We start from the raw sequence: 18,638 nt of genomic DNA, 5'->3' as shown, positions 1-18,638 counted from the left end.
GCAACATTACCCTGATACCAATACTAGACAAAGACATTACCAAAAAAGAAAATTATAGGCTGCTATCACTAGTGAACAGAGATGCAAAAAAATCTCAAGAAAATATTAGCAAATAGAATACAATACATTAAAAGGATCATATACCCCTATCAAGTAGGATTTATTCCAGAGATGTAAGGATGGTTCATCACCCTCAAATCAATCAACATTATATAGGACATTAACAAAATGAAGAATAGAAGTCACATGATGATCTTAATAGATGTAGAAAAGCCATTTGACAAAATTCAGTATCAATTTATGATCAAAACTCTTAATAAAATGGATACAGAAGGAAAATACCTCAACATATTAAAGGTCATTTATGAGAAACTCACAGCTAACATCATACTTAATGGTGAAAAGCTAAAAGCTACCCCTCCAAGAACAGGAACAAGACAAGGATGCCCATTGTCACCACTCTTACGCAACATAGTATTGGAAGTCCTACCCAGAGCAGTTAGACAAGAAAAAGAAATAAATGATATCCAAATTGGAAGGGAAGAAGTAAAACTGTCACTATTTGCAGATGACATGGTTTTATATATAGAAAGCTCTAAAGAACCCACCAAAACTTTTAGAAATAATAAACAAATATAGTAAAGTGGCAGGGTAGAAAATCAATGTACAAAAATCAGTTGTGTTTCTACACACTGACAATAAACTAGCAGAAAGATAAATCAAGAATACAATCTCATTTACCATTGCAATGAAAAGAATAAAATACCTAGGAATAAATTTAGCCAAGGAGGTAAAAGATCAGTTCAGTGAAAATTACAACACATTGGTTAAAGAAACAAAAGAAGAAAAAAAGAAATGAAAGAGAAACCATGCTCATGAACTGGTATAATTAACATAGTTGAAATGTCCATAAAATCTAAAGCAATTTACAGATTCAATGCAATCCCTACCAAAATCCAAGCATTTTTCAAGGAGATCTAACAAAGAATCCTAAAATTTATATGGAACAACAAAAGATCCCAAATAGCCAAAGCAATTCTGAAAAAAAAAAAAAAAAGAACAAAGCTAGAGGTATCACAATTTCTGATTTCAAAGCATACTACAAAGCTACAGTAATCAAAATAGCATGGTATGGGCAGAAAAACAGATACACAGATCAATGGAACAGAATAGAGACCTCAGAAATAAATCCATTTATGGGCAGCTAATATTCAACAAAGGACCCAAGAATGTTCAATGGAAGAGAACCAAATTATCTTCAACAAACTGTGTTGAGAAAACTGGACTACCACATGCAAAAGAATGAAACTGGACCACTATCTTACACCATACACAAAAATTGACTCAAAATGGATTAAAGATTTGAATTTAATACCTGAAACCATAAAATTCCTGGAAGGAAATATAGGCAGCACACTCTTTGACATCAATCTTAGAAATATCATTTTGGATATGTCTTCTCAGACAAGGTAAACAAAAGAAAAAAATTACTAAATGGAACTACATCAAACTAAAAATCTTCTACACAGCAAAGAAAATCATCCACAAAATGAAAAGACAGCCTGCCAATTTGGAGAAGATACTTGCATATCATATATTCAATAATGGGTTAATATCCAAAATATATAAAGAAATCATACAACTCAACAACAAAAAAAAAAACCTGATTTAAAAAATGGGCAAAGGATCTGAGCATTTTTCCAAAGAAGATGTTCAGATGAGCAACAGGCACATGAAAAAATGTTCAACATCACTAATTATTAGGGAAATGCAAATCAAAAGCACAATGAGATATCACCTTACATCCCTCAGATTGGATATGATTAAAAAGACAAAAGTTAACAAAGGTTGATGATATGGAGAAAAGGGAACCCTTGTACATTGCTATGGGAATGAAAATTGATGCAGTCAGTATGTAAAACAGTATGGAGATTCTTCAAAAACTAAAAATAGAACTACCATATCATCCAGCTATTCCAATTCTGGATATTTATCAAAAGAAAATAAAAATAGTAATTTGAAAAGATATGTGCACCCCTATGTTCACTGAAACATTATTTACAATAGCCAAGACCTGGATACAAACTAAGTGCCTATCGACAGATAAATGAATAGAGAAGATGTGGTACATATATTTACAATGGAATACTACTCAGCCATTAAAAAGCTGAAATCTTGCCATTTGCAACAACACAGATGGACCTTTAGGGTATTATGCTAAGCAAAATAAGTCAGATGGAAATAATAAATACTGGATGACTTCACTCATATGTGGAAGATAAACAAATACACGCATAGATGCAGAGAACACATTGATGGTTACCAGAGAGGATGGCGGGAGGGGAGAGAACAAAAGGAGTAAAGGGGAACTTTTATACGGTGACAGATGGAACTTAGATTTTTGGTGGTGAACTCGATTTAGTCTATACAGAAGTTGAAATACAACAATAGACACATGAAATTCGTATAATGTTATAAACCAATGTTACCTCAATAAAAAATAAATTGCACTTGGTGACTGGGTGATCTAATAATAACTTTAGTTGTTGTGATTTAGGCAATCTAGTCCTGCAAAAATATACATATAAATAAATAAAATGAAAATAATAAGTCAAGCTTTGGCTTTTATTAGGATTTTTAGGCACAGCTGATTGAATTCACAGTAGTTTTTAGAATTCTCATATCAGAAGTTCACAGGTGAGACATTACTTTACGTGCAAACATAAATTTTATAACTTAATGGGAAATATGACTTCAAAAGTAATTCTTGGATAATAATGAAAAACGAAACGAAGCCAGAATACTTGTTTCATGTTTTAATGTTTAATTATATTTAAATGCTTGAATATTTAAATCAAAATCAATGTTTTAAGGTCATCAGTAACTTAGCTTTGACTATAAAAGAAATCCTCAGATCTCTTACTCTTTGATCTTTTTTTATCTTCCTTTCCTTCAATTGCAACTTCTCTCTAATCGCTTTTGTCTGTATTTCTCAAATGTTCACATTAATAAAATAATACATATTTTCACATTTATAGACTAAATAAACATGATTTTGTGTTTGTTTTTTTAATTGACGTTTAGTTGACATACAATATTGCATTAATTTCAGGTGCAGAAATTTGTTTACATTACAAAATGATAACCCTGATAAGATTAGTAGCCATCTGTCATCATGCAAAGTTATTACAATATTGTTGACTCTATTCTTTATTATGTTGCACATTACATTCCTGTGACATTTATTTTATGACTGGAAGTTTGTACCTCTTTATCACCTTCACCTATTTTTCCCTTCCTCCCACTTCCACCCCTATGGCAACCACCAATTAGTTCTGTCTGTAAATATGTTTCTGTTTTGTTTTGTTTCTTCATTTGTTTTGTTTCTTAAGATGCCACATATAATTGAAATCATACAGTATTCTTTCTCTGGATGGCTTATCTCATTTAGCATAATACCTTCTAGATCCCTCCATGTTGTCACAAATGGGAGAATTTCATTTTCTTATGGCTGATATATATATATATATATATACACACACACACCACATATATATGTATGTATATACACATACATATAGACCACATATATATGTATATATGTACATATATGTATATGTATATATATATATACACCACATCTTTATCTGCTCCTCTGTCGTTGGGCATTTAGGTTGCTTCCATATCTTGGCTATTGTAAATAATGCTGCAATGAACATAGAGATGTATATATCTTTTTGAATTAATGTTTTTGTTTTCTTTGGATAAATACCCAGGAGGGGAACTACTGGATCATATGGTAGTTCTATTTTTAATTTTGGGGGGAACTTCTATACTCTTTTCTCTAGTGGTTGCATCAACTTACATTTCCACCAACGGTACATGAGGATTCCCTTTTCTCCACATCCTCACCAACACTTGTTAATTTTTTCTCTTTTTGAATAGCCATTCTGACAGGTGTGAGGTGATATCTCATTGTGGTTTGGATTTGCATTTCTCTGATGATTAGTGATGTTGAACACCTTTTCATCTACCTGTTGGCCATCAGTATGTCTTCTTTGGAAAAATGTCTATTCAAGTTCTCTGCTCATTTTTTAATTGAATTAATTTTTTCTTCATATTGAATTGCATGAATTCTTTAATGTTTTGGATATTAACCCTTTATTGGATATGTCATTTGCAAATATCTTCCCCAATTTAGTAGGTTGCCTTTTTGTTTTGTTCATAGTTTCCTTTGCTGTACAAAGCTTTGTAGTTTTGTGTAGTCCCATTTGTTTATTTTTGCTTTTGCTGCTCTTGCTTGAAGAGATGTATCCATAAAAATATTGCTAATGCTGATGTCAAAGAGTTTACCAACTATGTTTTGTTCTAGGAGTTTTCTGGTTTCAGGTAGGTTTAATATTTTAAGTGACTTGAAGGTTTTATATTTAATTTCTTATAAATTATAATTAATTCTGTTTACACATATGAATTTAAAATAAATGTTTTTCTTTTAATTTATACCTGAACTTTTAGTTTTACTCTTAGTGGATCCAAGGTCTTAAAGAAAGTTTCCTATTGGTGAACTTACATTTAATTAACAAACATTAATGTATTAATCTCTCTGCTAAAAACAAAAACAAACAAAAAGTGTGGGAAATTTTATTTATTAACCCATGTAAACCTAACACTGGGGAAGTGGTGCTGGGGAAACAATTGAACGTGTTACAAACAATACTCAACAATATAACAAGTACTTATTTATCATTCATTATCCATCAGGCGCCTTGTTCCATACAATGATGAAGACTATTGGCCTTACAGAGCTTACAGTGCATTAAGAAATACAAATAATTAAGCAAACAATGGCCCAAAAATAGCATTCAATATTAAGATTAGATAAGTACAGGGAGCTATGAAAATATACTATTAAATCTTTATAACTCAGTCTGGAGTGGAGAATGGTCAAGGAAACATTTTCCTCCAAATGGTATTTCACTTGGGACCTGAAAAATAAGCAAGAGTTAAACAGTTGAGTAAGAAAGGGAAAAATGTTTGTTAACCTAAGGCAAACAGCATATGATTAGATTAGAGGTAAGAGAAAGCATAGCACATTTGACGAACTGAACAAAGTTTACTGTGTCTCCATCATTATAAGCATGGAAGTGGGAGAGGAATGAAGAGAAGCCAAGGCACAAAGGGTCTGCCAGGAGATGGAAAAGGGTTTAAGCAATGAAACGCCACTGAAGGGAAGTAAGTAACTGAGTAATGTGGTCTGAGATGAGGTTTAGACCGTCTCTATGGTCACGATATGGAGAACAGACCTGGGCAGAAAAACTAGAAGCAGAGAAAAAGACTAGTGCAACAATTCAGGATGATAAGGTCCGTATGAAGATACGTAGATTCCAGAAATAGTTATGTGGTAAAATTGACAGGACTTAAATGAGTGTTTGAACACTGAGAGTGAAAAGAAGGAAGAAGTCATGATTGATTCCAAGGACTCTGGATTGGACTAGTGTGGGCATGTCACTACCGTTCACTGAATTAATGAGTTTAATTTTTAACAGGTAAAGATCGAGAGACCTTGAGATGTCCAAATAGAGATGTCCAATGGGCAACCAGCTGTAATAAGGTCTAGGCTAGAAATATTGGTATGGAATTTATCAATAAATTGATGGCAACTGAAGTTATAGAGTGAATGACTTCGGCCAAGAATTGTGTATGATAGAGGATCCACACAAAATTCTAAGGAATACCAATATTTAAGAGATCAGAAGAGGAAACAGATGCTACAGAAAAGACTGAGGAGGAATGACTGAGGAGGAATGACTGAAGAGGTAGATAGAAATTTGAGAGAACACTGCATCACAGGTGCTGAGGGTAGAGAATATTTGGAGAAGAAATAGGTCAGTAATGAGCAATATTGTTGAGAGTTAAAGTAAAAGCTAAAAAGTCCTCATTGTATTTTGCCAGAAGAAGGTCATTGGTGAAATGATGAGAACACTTTGGTGAAATAGTAAGAAAAACAGAAGCCAGATTTTAGAAGAACTTGGAGTAAGAGGTAGAAAGAGGGGGAAAGCAAGTATAACCAATTTTTAGGAAGTTCAACTTAAAAAGGGGTGGAAGAAATTGGCCAGAAACCAGAAGCCACATGTGGTTAAGGGGAAATTTTCTTGTGGCTCTCATATGTTTAATTGCTGATAGGAAAGGAGGCATAAGAAGAGAGAGATTAGGGAGATAATTAATGAAGGGATCTCCTTGAAAAAACTAAAAAGGATACAATCCGGACAACTTGGGAGTTCAATTTAGACAAAAAGAGGATACTCCTTTTTTGGAAATAAGAAGAGAGAAAAAAGTAGTAAGTAAGATGCAGACCAATGTGTAAACTCAGTGGTAGAAAGTTCAGGAAATATATCATCTGAGGACTTCTTTTTAAAAACAAAACAAAACAAAAAGAGAACAAGCTCCTCTGCTAATGGTGAATGAGACAAGTAGGAAGAGAATTATAGAGGAGACAAAAGCATGGTTTCCATCTGAAATAGCCACTATCACGAATGGGAGATGACTATGGAAATACAGTACAAGTGACCAGGTGAAGCTAAGGACCAGTTAAGGCTGATTGCCTGCATTTATAGTAATAAATCTAACATTATCATCTAACAAATCTAACACTATCATTTATCACCATAACATTTGTTGTAGAAACAAACTGCTTCTACAAAAATACATAAATAAAAAATTTTTGTGAACTTTTTTGAGTGAAGAGGATACCTGTGATGAATTCAGAGGTCATTGTCCGAAGAAATCACATCTTGACAAATCCAGTAACTCTGAATGAGACATTTTTCAGAAAAAACACCCTCCTTTGTTATCACAGCACAGGCGTTATCTTCAACCTGGCCCATGACTTGAAATCTGTAGAGGAAAAGGAATACTCTGTCCTCACTCTGCTAAAAGCACAACTGTGTGTACTTTGTGTGTTTTCCGTCTTCTTAGGAAGAATGTATTCCTCAAGCTAGAGATCTAAAGTATTGTCATATTCGGACAGGAAATGTACATTAGTAAATGATTTGCTTAGAATTGCTCCAAAATGCAATAAAAAAAAAATTGTCATTTGTAGATGGAAACACTGCATGGAATTAAAATGGAAATAACAATGTGAGCAAGAAACACTAGTTTCTCAATTCCAGGAGTTCACATGAAAGATAAAATTGTTAGAGGACTGCTATCATCTTAATGTTTGTATGCCCCCAAAATCCATATGTCAAAATTCTAACCCTTAAAAGTGATGGTATTAGGGAGCGGGGCCTTTGGGAGGTACTTAAGTCATGAGGATGGAACCCCCGTGAATGAGATTAGCTCCTTACATAAGAGGTCCCAGGGAGATCCTTAGCCCCTGCACCCTGTGAGGACACCGTGAGAGAGTGTCAGCTACCAGTCAGCAAGAGGGCCCTCACCAAAACAGGGCTCCCTTGATCTTGGAATCTCACATTCCAGAACTGTGATCAATAAATTTCTGTTGTTTATAAGCTATCCAGTCTGTGGTATTTTGTTATACTAAGACAGAGGACAATTCTGCCATTTTAGGAGAAAAATTCATTTTGTTACTCTAAAAATTCTTCATCAATTGAATGATACAAAATCTACAGCAGACAATATCATATTTATCATTTTAAGATTTTGTAATATCAACACATTCAAAAGCATGCACAGTTTTCAAAAAGTGTTAATTTCCTGTAGAGAGTAAATCAAACTATTAACCTTTTCATCTTCCAGACTTAAATCCCAAATGCCACACTTTTCAAAATCTTCCCTCACTGTCTGTGATGAATCTCCTTGCTTCTAAAATAGATTCTAAGAAAGATGAATGCTCTTTGATGCATCTAGTCTTTACATGCTGAACATGGCAACAGTAACCCCAGACAGGACTTAGGCAAGGAGTGAGAGTGAGGAAAAGGCGAGAAGATCTCCCGCCTTTCTGAAATGTTTTAAACTCACGTAGACACCTCAACAAAAGAATTTCTGTGCATATGTGTTCATAATATGCACATCCTTCAGCTTTAACACAAAAGAAGGGAACTTCCTCTAAATTCTGTTTTTCCATGATGTTAAAACCAACTTTTCCTGTGTTAGACAAAAAAGCCACAAGTCATCCAAAAAAAGTCAGGAACTACTCGATTTTAAAAACCAGATCAGCAAATTAATAAATCTAAGAAAGTTTGTGTGTAGGTTGACAGAACATCTCTTTAAAAATATGCTAATAGGTTTTTGTTAGAAATAATCAAACAAAATTTCTGGGTTTTTTGTTTGTTGTGTACAGAGAGCATGCATGGGTGGGTATAGAGTGTAAATTTTATTTTATTTATTTACTATTTTTTATTTTTTTTATTGAGATCACATTGGTTTATAACACTATATAAGTTTTAGGTGCACATCATTATATTTCAGCTTCTGTATAGATCACATCATATTCACTGCCAAAAGTCTAGTTTCTATCTGTCACTGCACAAATGTCCCCTTTTACCCCTTTTCCCTCTCCCCACCTCCTTCCACTCTGGAGATGCTGTAAATAGTCTCTGGGTAAGAGTATTCATTTGTGGGGTGACTTTCTGTTTCAGAGTATTTTTTTACTACCCCTCAGCCAGCCCAGTGGACCAGCTGTGTCACTCCAGAAGATTTATATTCCTCCTAATCTCCTTAAATTCACATCTCTTTAAGAGACATTACAAAATTAAAAATTTTCAAAAAGCTTAATTAACTTTTGATGATCCCCACAACCTTGATGCTAAGAGTAGTTTTCGCCCTGGACCCCTCAGACTTTCTGCCTATGTTTTGGGGATTTGCACATAATCCCCAAAGATTCAGCAATCTCTATTCATGGAATTTAAGCAGAAATGAATGAGGGACACAAAAATAGATACAGATATTGTTAATTGGGGCGATAGAATTAAAAAACAGTCAAACGGTTATTTGTTGTGTTATGTATAACTTATTCTTTAATATTTCCCAATAATTGAAGTTCTTCTACTAATCAAAATAAAGATTATTCTGCAAACCTGTAAGAAATACTTCATAAAAATTTAAATTTATATAAATTTACATTGAATACAATTTTCCATTTATACCTCTCCCATTATAGGTAAACTAAAAGAAAGCTCATTATGAAAATAAATCAGTTTAGGAGTTTTCATTTCTCTAAGGCAAATTTCCTAATTATTTGCAAATTAACAAACATCAAAGTCTTCAATCTTTAGGAACCAACTGGCTACTTGGACTTTCAAGCAGCCCCCAGTAGGGATTGGCTGCTCAGCTCTCATATTCCCCCATGGTACTTAAATGCCAACACTCACAACTGTCGATTTAATGGGGTGCCATCCAGCCACGTCCATGTCTTTTGTGGATGTGTAATGTTCAATCCAATCCAAAAGTAAATTCCATCTTGTATATTACTCTGTATGAAATCCTGTGAAAGAAGATCCAGAGGAAATTAACTGAGTTAAATCTATTAAAATAGCCTCTTAGAACTTTTGTCCAGACCTGTAAAGGTTTTGCTATTGATCTCTCTAATCAGGAAAATCTTAAGAAAGCTGAGGAGGTTTTCTATACATTTAGGGAAGGATATCGATAGGAAGATATTCAAAATACATGACTCTTGCATGCATTATGTGAGGGCATGTGCTGCTTAATGGAATTCCTGAGGGTGGTGATATAAACAGCAACTGACGAAGGGGCACAAAGAGGATGTGAAGCAAAAGCTAGGAATGAATGAGTCTGCCTAAAAGACCAACAGCTATCCATGGATTGCTTTTGTCTACCAATGGTGCAGTCTTGAGAAAACTGATGCCTAAGGTGAAACTACACACAAATGAAACTAAGGAGCCCCATCTCTCTTACCCAAGATACGAGGAATATTGCCAGATATTGGTAATGCTTTTGATCAGCACCTGAAAGAGCTCCTATCTTTCTCTCCGGGAGATAATGTTCGAGGATAGCATTGATATTCTAACTTTGTCATTTGCTTGAAGAGTGAAGTAGGCAACTTTGTACAACCTGTCAAGTTCTATAGATTCCTCTCATGGAAATGGGGAAAATACTGCCTATCAGATAAGGTTATTGTGAGCACCAAGTTATATAACATGTCTACCACAGTGCCTGGCATATGGTGGGAATTCCATAAATGGCAGTAATTATTAGTACTATAATTCTTTTATTACAGCATGCACTTATTTTTCCCAGTTGTTAAAGTGATAATTTTCATGGCAAATTAGCTCTTACCAGTTCAGCCTTGTCTTGGATCATCAAAAGATGTGATTTCATTATTGAACAGGACTTTTGGCTATCGATCCATGAATTAAAGGTTTTGAAAAAGTTATAGCATTTCCCTTTCTTCTGTACCCAATCATTGGGGCATAAATTTAGCCTAGAGTTTGCTGAAAATGGGAAAATAGGAAGAAATAGGAATGAGAACAAGATTTAATTATTGAAAACAATTTTTGCACTAATTTTGTAAATTGTTTCCTTAAAAGTAAAGATTTTGCCCCCCCAATGAACTCCCTCTCCACTGATGAATAGTCTTTAGAAGAGATAAATGTCAGAAATATTCAGCCATTATTTATTGAGTAATTATTATATTTCAAATAGTTTCCGAATTCTTTATGCACGAGTACTATATGAAATACTCTTCCTTACAAGAAACTTATGAGATACATAAAATTATTAACTTCATTTTTTTCAGTTTGTAATTAAAGACAGTAAAGTTAAGGTTAAGTAAAGTATAAAGTGGGAAACTAAAAGTTAAGTAACTCATTCAAGGTCATATAGTTAATAAGTGGTGGGATATAGGGAAACAAAGTAAAACAGAGAGTCTAAAAGCCATCAGGAGAAAACTATTGTGGAAAAAAATGTCTTTTTTAGAGTCTCTTTTTGATGCAGAAGAATATATTTCATAACACTTTTTTTTCTCTGCAAACTACAAACTGCATCACGATGCCTTGTTTTTCTTTTTTGAAGATTGACACCTGTGCTAACAACTGTTGCCAATCTTTTGTTTTTTAATTCTTCTCCCCAAAGCCTCCCAGTACGTAGTTGTATATTATAGCTGTGGGTCCTTCTAGTTGTGGCATGTGGGATGCCGCCTCAGTGTGACCTGGTGAGAGGTACCATGTCTGCACCCAGGATTTGAACCTGCGAAACCCTGGGCCGTCAAAGCGAAGCATGTGAACTTAATCACTCGGCCATGGGGCCGGGCCCTCATAACATGCTTTATCAGAAACTTTGTAAAACAAATTTTTCATGGTGACCCCAATATCTATATGTCTTGATGACCATCAGACTTACCTCTATGAAAAGGGACAAACCTAAAATAAGTATCAAAATAAACTTATATTCAGAAATTGGTATGCACAGGTTTCAGATGAACTAATTCTTTTTATATTTTAAGCTGAATAGTAGGCATATAAACATTGCTTGTATGCTATTTAAAGTTTCGCATGTCTTAAATGTTCCATAATATCTTTTAAATATCCCCAAATTTATGTAAAAGTTTACCTGATTTGCTTATATTAAATGAGACTAATATGAAAATATAAACTATAAAATACTCTTTTCAAAAGTTAGTATTTACCATTAGAGCCCATGGGAGATCTTTGAGAGAGAGTATGAAGAATCATATTATTTGGGGAAAATATCACATAGTAAGTTTCTGGTTGAATCAGTGAAGTGCCCTGGTTCTTCACAGCCCTCTTCCCAAGGCATTTTATTTTATAAGTAATAACAACAAAATGGGCATTGAAATAGTGTATTAATGAACTAAGCTTTAACTGCGTTGGCCAGGAAAAATACCCAACAGTACATCTCACACCAAAGCTGGGAATAAATTTTAGTTTTGCTGAAATTTACTATCATAAATTATTGACAGAAACGAATGACTTTAAGCTGTCGTGCTCATTCAGATGTTTTCCTTGACATGTTTTGCTACGGTAGCAGTTGGCCTCTAAAATAAATGATGAATTATTCACTTCCCTCTTCTTTTTATTTGCCTGAAAGTCATCTACCACAGAAACAAAGAAGCCCCAGCTTCTTTCAGTGCAGTAAAAGGAAGGAAATTCATCCAGTGAAAATTACAGGACTATTATTGCTATGCCAAAGATAAGATGATGGAAATAGTCAACAAATAGCTCTGGAGTGCAGTAGTGCTGGGACCCCCATTGAAAGAAGGCCTCCAGGTGGTCTAGAGAAGCCTAGAAGAGTACATGAATGGGGAGGAATATAGAAATGCCCACAGCAGGGAAGACTGAGTTGACCAATTAAAGAGATGGGATATAAAGGCTAAAGTCTCAAGGGAAAAGTGTCATCATAAACATGCACATTAGTTATATTTTTCATATTCTGTTCTATCACTCTCTTCTGATCATCAATATTTAAGTAGAAAGCACTTCCTAATTATCCATATTTAACATAAGGACTGGAAATATATTTTAGTATAATTCATGATGTTTAAATTGTGCAAGAGTTTATAGTTTTGGTAGATTTCTTAGAAAATTGTTGTAACTTGTGAGAAGTTAATTTTCTTATTCTAAAATAAGCACTTATAACTAAGAAAAAATAAGCACCGTAATTTTTTTTAAAAAAAGGCAAAGATGATGAACAGGCAGTATACAGAATAAAAAATACAAATATCCAATATATGTGATTTTATATTTAATTGCCCTATCATATAAGAAATGCAACTAAAATCAGCTATGTGTATTTTATCATATTATATTAGCATGTATAGTCTCAACTATGGTGTGCGCACACACACTAGAAGGGTTCAGAGGGTAGGAAACTGCAATGAAGAGATAAATATTCAAAAGAATGGATTGGATCAGCGTGAACAAAGACTCAAAGTCGAGAGAGTATGCTGCATTGTACTGCCTCACAGAGGTTTGTGCTGCTGGGGACTAGTGTACAAAGAAGAGAGCTGCACTGTGAGAAATGAGACTGCTGTTGTAGGAAATCAAGGTGCAGAGGACCTTGTAAATAAGTTAAAGTGCTTAGACTTTGTCCTAAGGACCAGAGAAAATCACAGGAGAGTTTTAAGCATGCAAGTGCCCTGGTCACTGATCTGCATTTTAGAAAGATCCTACTGGCTGCACAGAGAATGAATGGAGATCTAGATGACAGTAAAATAGCAATTAGTAATCCCCTTCTTTGTGAGACATACTGATCTCCAAATGCCTTATAATTCAACCTTTATGCATTATAATTTTGAAAGAACAATCTAAAACACCTTAATCATATATTGTAACAAATAATAATCGCAAAAACAGCAATCACTATTGCATAGAATAATATATGGATATAGTACATGGATACTATCCATATAATACTACATAAGTAAATATAGGTGCATAATGCTGGTATAATGTTCTTGAGTAGTAAAGTAAAAAGCAATCATAGCAATAAAACTATTTCAGGCCAATGAACCTTACAGTTTTCCACCAAATCGTCTCCAACAGTTAAGGATATTGAACTTGTTCCTTAAGGGCCTAGGCAAAATTTCCTGAAAGATTGATTTCATCTTAAATTCTTATGTAAATATTACATTCTAATCCTTAATATACTTGTGAGTTTGATTTAATATGATACTATCTAGATTACTTTCCATTAAATAAAATTGGTATTCCAGGAATATGACTCTACTGTCATCCAGAAACTATCACATCATCCTTAACCACACTCCACCCTCTGTACTAACCTCACCTTTAGAGACACTGAGCATAATGCAAGAAGCTACTCTAGACCTCTATCAGGAAGGAGTTTATTCAGCCTAAACCACATGCGGCATTGCCATTTGACTATCTTTGCCATCTCACACGTCAATCATGAGATTCTTGAGGGCAGGGACTTTTTCTTAAATTCTTTGCTATCTTGTCAGTAAACCAAGTATTTTATATATGCCTAATAGATATATGAAGTAAAATAAATAAGTTAAGATTTTGAAACTTTCAAGAGATAGTCAGTGATATCTTTGTTGCCTAGCAAGGGAATTTCAACACTTGAAGTAGCAGCAAGCCAGCTATTGGAGACAGTGTATTTGAAGAGAGTTCTAGCAGCAGTAAGGTGAGCGAGGAAGCGGTAAGTGTAGTCTAAGCAGTGAACCTGAACAGACTTACAGGAACCGGAATTGGAGGTAAAGAGATGCAAGAGATGCAAGAAAAAGCCTCCTCAGAGCCTTCCTTATCTGACCAAAAGTAGAAGCTTCTGAGAAATGAGGTCGCCATAAATTCCCTCTTTCAGGTGGTTTGCTCGCAGGAAAAAGACTGAGAAGAAACCTACCATAAACCCCCTCTCTGGGGGAATTTTATGGCCATGAAGAAGAGAGAAAGACTGCTTATACTTGCATAAACAGACACTATCACAAACTTTATCTCCAGTTTGTTCTCCTAAAAAACCCTCTTGTCTGGTGACGTATAAAAACTAGGCTATTGGTGGTGAGCATGATGCAGTGCATACAGAGATTGATATACAATAATGTACATCTGAAATTACACAATGTTATAAACCAATATGACCTCAATCAAATAATTCTTTTTTAAAAAGTAGATTTCCTTGCACCATCCCCCACCCAAAAACCCTCTTGTCTTTCTTAAAGAAGCATATTTATTTTTTCCACAGAAGCCAGCCATTTCTTCCCCCTCCCTTTCCTCTAAGTTAGGTATATAAGCCTTTAGCCATTTAGAGCTAGCTACATCTTTTGTTAGCTCTTCTATGCGTACAAATAAACATTTTTCTCCCATTAATTGGTTCTTTGTCCATTTAATTTACAGGCTCCAAGCACTAAACTTAAGAGGGTGGAGGAAAAATTTTCCCTCCTCTACAATACAATCAAATAAAACCACTTACTTGTGGATTTTGTATTGTCCTGCTGTTTCCTGGGAAGAATATTCATACAATTGCAATCTTTGGTTCCATTCTCACTACCAAACACCTCACTGTGGTTGTCACTGAAGGAATGTATGCTTAGGTAACTTACTAAGAAATGAGGAAAAATAGTAAGACTAATTAGATTTCTGCAGATGTAAGCCTGTGCCTTTTAACTATCCATTAAAGTGAACCTGCAAGGGAATGCATGAAATGCTGGTGGACAGGAGGTCTGTTTATAGCATTTCAACCCTCCAATTTGACAAAGAATGAATAAACTTAGAGATTCGGAGATTTCCACTTATAGAAAAGTGATTAGAAACAAACAATAGAAACAAATTATCTAAATAAAATTAAAACATATTTAAATTTGCATCTGTTTAGATAGGTTAGAATTCTGTATGATCTTGAACTAGTTACATAGCCTCTCTGTTTTTCAGTTTCCCCTTATTTAAAAGAGAGAAATGCTTAACAGACTGAGAGTTGTTGTAAGGCTAAAAGACAATGTATATAACGTGTTTATTACAACTCCTAAGATGTAGTGGGTCACAACAAATAGAAACAATAACAGATACAATTATCCAGAGCTCTTATTGAAGTAGAGTTCATTTTAGAAATAGATCTTTAACTTGGCCTTAAATTTTCAAGTAACTGATAAATTTTTTAAAAACTTCAAAATGTCAAGTAACCTGTAAAGTCCAAAAGTTTTATTTAAAGGGCCAAATCAGCTTCCATAAAACTAAGTACTTTCACTAAAATATAAGACTTCAGTTCCTAGAATTGTGATAGCCAAACCCACACTATTTACCAATTAATTAAAATTATGAGCAGAATAGACTTTATTAATTAACAAGTTTAATTCCTCCTCTGTATAGGGAAAAATTACTAATTATTAATGAAATCAGGAACTGTGTCATTTAATATCAGTGTAATTAAAATAACGATGAAAGAGAATATGAGATAAATGTGAAAAATAATTCTGAAAAGGCTAAAGAAATAAAAGTAAACTCCAAAGGAAATACGTTAATCTCTATAGTTGAACATATAGCTTTCCACATACTCACCCCGAATTGTTAGTCCTATCACCGTGGCAGCGAGTAGAACCAGCGCAATGCTGGTCAGTCTCAGGGTAGTCTGATGCCACTTTGGACATTTAGGGTAATCTGTAATGATTAATTTTTCCTTCTGAAACGTTCAGACCTTTCAAATGAACTTGAAAATGAGTCACAGAAATGTAAAATTCTGAAGGTACACATTGTCTTAAGGTGAGGGAAAGAAGTCTACAATCTCTATTTAAATCATCTTGACATGAACACATATTTAATTACCTTTAAAAGGTTGGATATATTGATCCTAAGTAAGAAGTCAATATGCTTTATTTACTGCTTATTAAATACTCTTATTATGTTAACACTTCTCTTCCAAAAGTATAATTCATATAACAATCAAATGGGTGGATATTTGTTGATCAACTGCTTAGTCAAACATTTCCTCTAAAATTTGTCCTTTACCTTCACTTACGTTTTGACTGAATTGCACAGATAACATTCAGTGAGAAGAAAAAATATAGGTAGTACCAAAATAATTGAATGATAGTAAAAATGAGTGTCTAAAGGAGAAACATAAGCAAGATTGAGTACTGCAGCCATCTTCCCAAATGTTTGAGATAAAAGTTGTATATCAATTCATGAAACAGAACTCAGATGTTAATCTTTATAATTATAAACTTTCCTTCAATAAAATAAGCATTATAATAGTTTAATAATCTTCAACCCAGGTCAAGTCAAATCTGACCATTACATTCAATTTAGCAATATTTATAAATATACAGCTACACACCAGAAACTGGTCTGGATGTGAGGGTTGTGGAGATAGGAAACCGTACAATCTAGTGGGGAGATATCTATGTAAACATACTATTTCAAAATAAGATAAATTTTCTGATTAGATTCTAGTTCAAGTTCTTCAAAGTTCTCATTAAAAGCCTAGCATTAAAAGATCCACAGAAAATTCCAGCTGTATAATCTGTGGTCTGATGGGAGGGCTATGGATTCCTACCTTTGCATGTCCACTTGCGTTGGCAATGATAAGGAGGTTTCCTTGGCTTCTGCATCATCAGTCCCTCTGTGTTTTGTGTCTGTCCAAACATCCTATAAATAGAATAATCCATCTTTGAATGAGATGGAAAGAGAGGCATCACCTGATCAAAAGCAGAGTCAGTGGCATTAAAACAAGCCTGTAGCTGTAAAACCACAAAGGATATGGTTTATGAGTGACAGGAACCTCATTACTTAAATAAACGTTTTGTTTTAGGATAGTTTTAATTTACAAAAAAATTGTGAAGACGGTACAGAGAGTTCCCATATACCCAACACCCAACTTCTCCTATTATTACTATGTTATATTAGTATGATACATTTGTCAAAATTAATGAATCAATATTATTAAAAATATTATTAACAATATATAATTATAAATATAATTAATTAATATTAAAGCCTGTACTTCATTCAGTTTTTACCTAATACCTTTTTCTATTCAAGGATGCCATTCAGGATACCATGATATGTTTAGTCTTCATGGCTCCTTAGCTGGGACAGATTCTCATTCTTTTCTTGTTTTGATGATTTTTGACAGTTTTCAGGAATGTTGGTCAGATATTTTGTAGAACATTCCAGAATTGAGTTAATCTGATGGTTTTCTCGTCATTATACTTGGGTTATAGGTTTCTGGAGAAAGACTTCAGAGATAAATCGCCATTCTTATCACATCTTATGAAGGGTACATACTATCAACATGGCTTATCACTGTTGATGTTATCTTTGATCACTTGACTGTGGTAGTGTTTGTCAGGTTTATCTACTGCAAGTTTATCCCTTTTTCCCCATTTCCATTCTGTACTCTTTAGAAGGAGGTCAACATACGCAGCCCACACTGAAGAAGTGGAGAGTTATGGTCCACCCCTTTGAGGACAGAGTATCTACATAAACTGCTTAGAATTCTTCTGCAGAGAATATTTGTCTAATCTCCCATTTACATGTTTATTCAATCATTTATATCAGAAAAAAAACTCATTCATATTTATTTTATAGCTTGAGTTATAATCTAATACTACTTTATTTCATTGCTCACATTGTTCCAGCTTTGCCCATTGGGAACCCTTTCGGTTGGCTCCATGAGTTCATACGGATGTCTCCAACTCTAATACATTACAACATAGATCATGCTAACCTCCTCCCTCGCATTTCTATAACCTCTCACTCCGATAGTGAGAGACACGGCTATCACCATCACCATTTGTTTACTCAGTTGTTCAGTTCCAGCATACATATTTGGTAGTTTCAGAATTGTTATCCCATACCTCGTGGGAAACTACTTTATCAACTAGAGTACAATATTCACGCACAGTTTCTTTTATCACAAGTCGTCTTAGTCAAGACAACTCGTTTCTCAAGTTACTTAGATCAGCAAACTTTATCCCCATACCTTTCAATGAGGCTATTTCATACATTTGCAATACAGTTAGATCCTTTTGGCAGTTTCTGCCTTCCATACTGGGATCCACAGTCTCCAAAATATTTTTTTAATTTGCATACATTAAGATTCACTCTTTCTGCCATAAAATTCTATAGGTTTTGACTAAAGCATAACATCATGAACCTACCATTACAATATCATATAGAATAGGTTCAGGGCCCTAAAAATCCCCTGTGTTTCACTTTTCAATCCCACCCCTCTCACAAACCCTGATGATT

The 18,638-nt window shown here is 34.2% G+C and overlaps 1 protein-coding gene across 1 annotated transcript; it reads right to left on the bottom strand.

Moving 5' to 3' along the window:
• Positions 1 to 4,630: 4,630 nt before the first annotated feature.
• Positions 4,631 to 17,097, bottom strand: LOC103562457 (killer cell lectin-like receptor subfamily F member 1). The gene is made up of 7 exons (XM_008537494.2): positions 16,942 to 17,097; positions 15,948 to 16,046; positions 14,866 to 14,994; positions 10,255 to 10,409; positions 9,330 to 9,442; positions 6,751 to 6,894; positions 4,631 to 4,985 (listed from the first exon to the last, which is right to left on the bottom strand). Exons 1-6 carry the CDS (start codon positions 17,078 to 17,080, stop codon positions 6,762 to 6,764), a joined length of 768 nt encoding a protein of 255 aa, XP_008535716.1. The 5' UTR covers positions 17,081 to 17,097; the 3' UTR covers positions 4,631 to 4,985; positions 6,751 to 6,761.
• Between the last annotated feature and the right edge of the window lie 1,541 nt (positions 17,098 to 18,638).

This window comes from Equus przewalskii, chromosome 5 (assembly GCF_037783145.1).
Source record: "Equus przewalskii isolate Varuska chromosome 5, EquPr2, whole genome shotgun sequence".
Taxonomy (NCBI): Eukaryota; Metazoa; Chordata; class Mammalia; order Perissodactyla; family Equidae; genus Equus; species Equus przewalskii.
The sequence above is the reverse complement of the archived record's forward strand: the minus strand, read 5'-3'. Positions and strand labels throughout refer to the sequence as shown.

Coding starts and splice junctions, on each gene's coding strand:
- LOC103562457 (XM_008537494.2), bottom strand. CDS start 17,080: ATGCCTCTCTTTCCATCTCATTCAAAGATGGATTATTCTATTTATAGG. Junction 10,410..14,865: donor GGACAATACAAAATCCACAA/GTAAGTGGTTTT, acceptor TCCCATTTTCAG/CAAACTCTAGGCTAAATTTA. Junction 9,443..10,254: donor TCCAAGACAAGGCTGAACTG/GTAAGAGCTAAT, acceptor CTTCTTTCACAG/GATTTCATACAGAGTAATAT.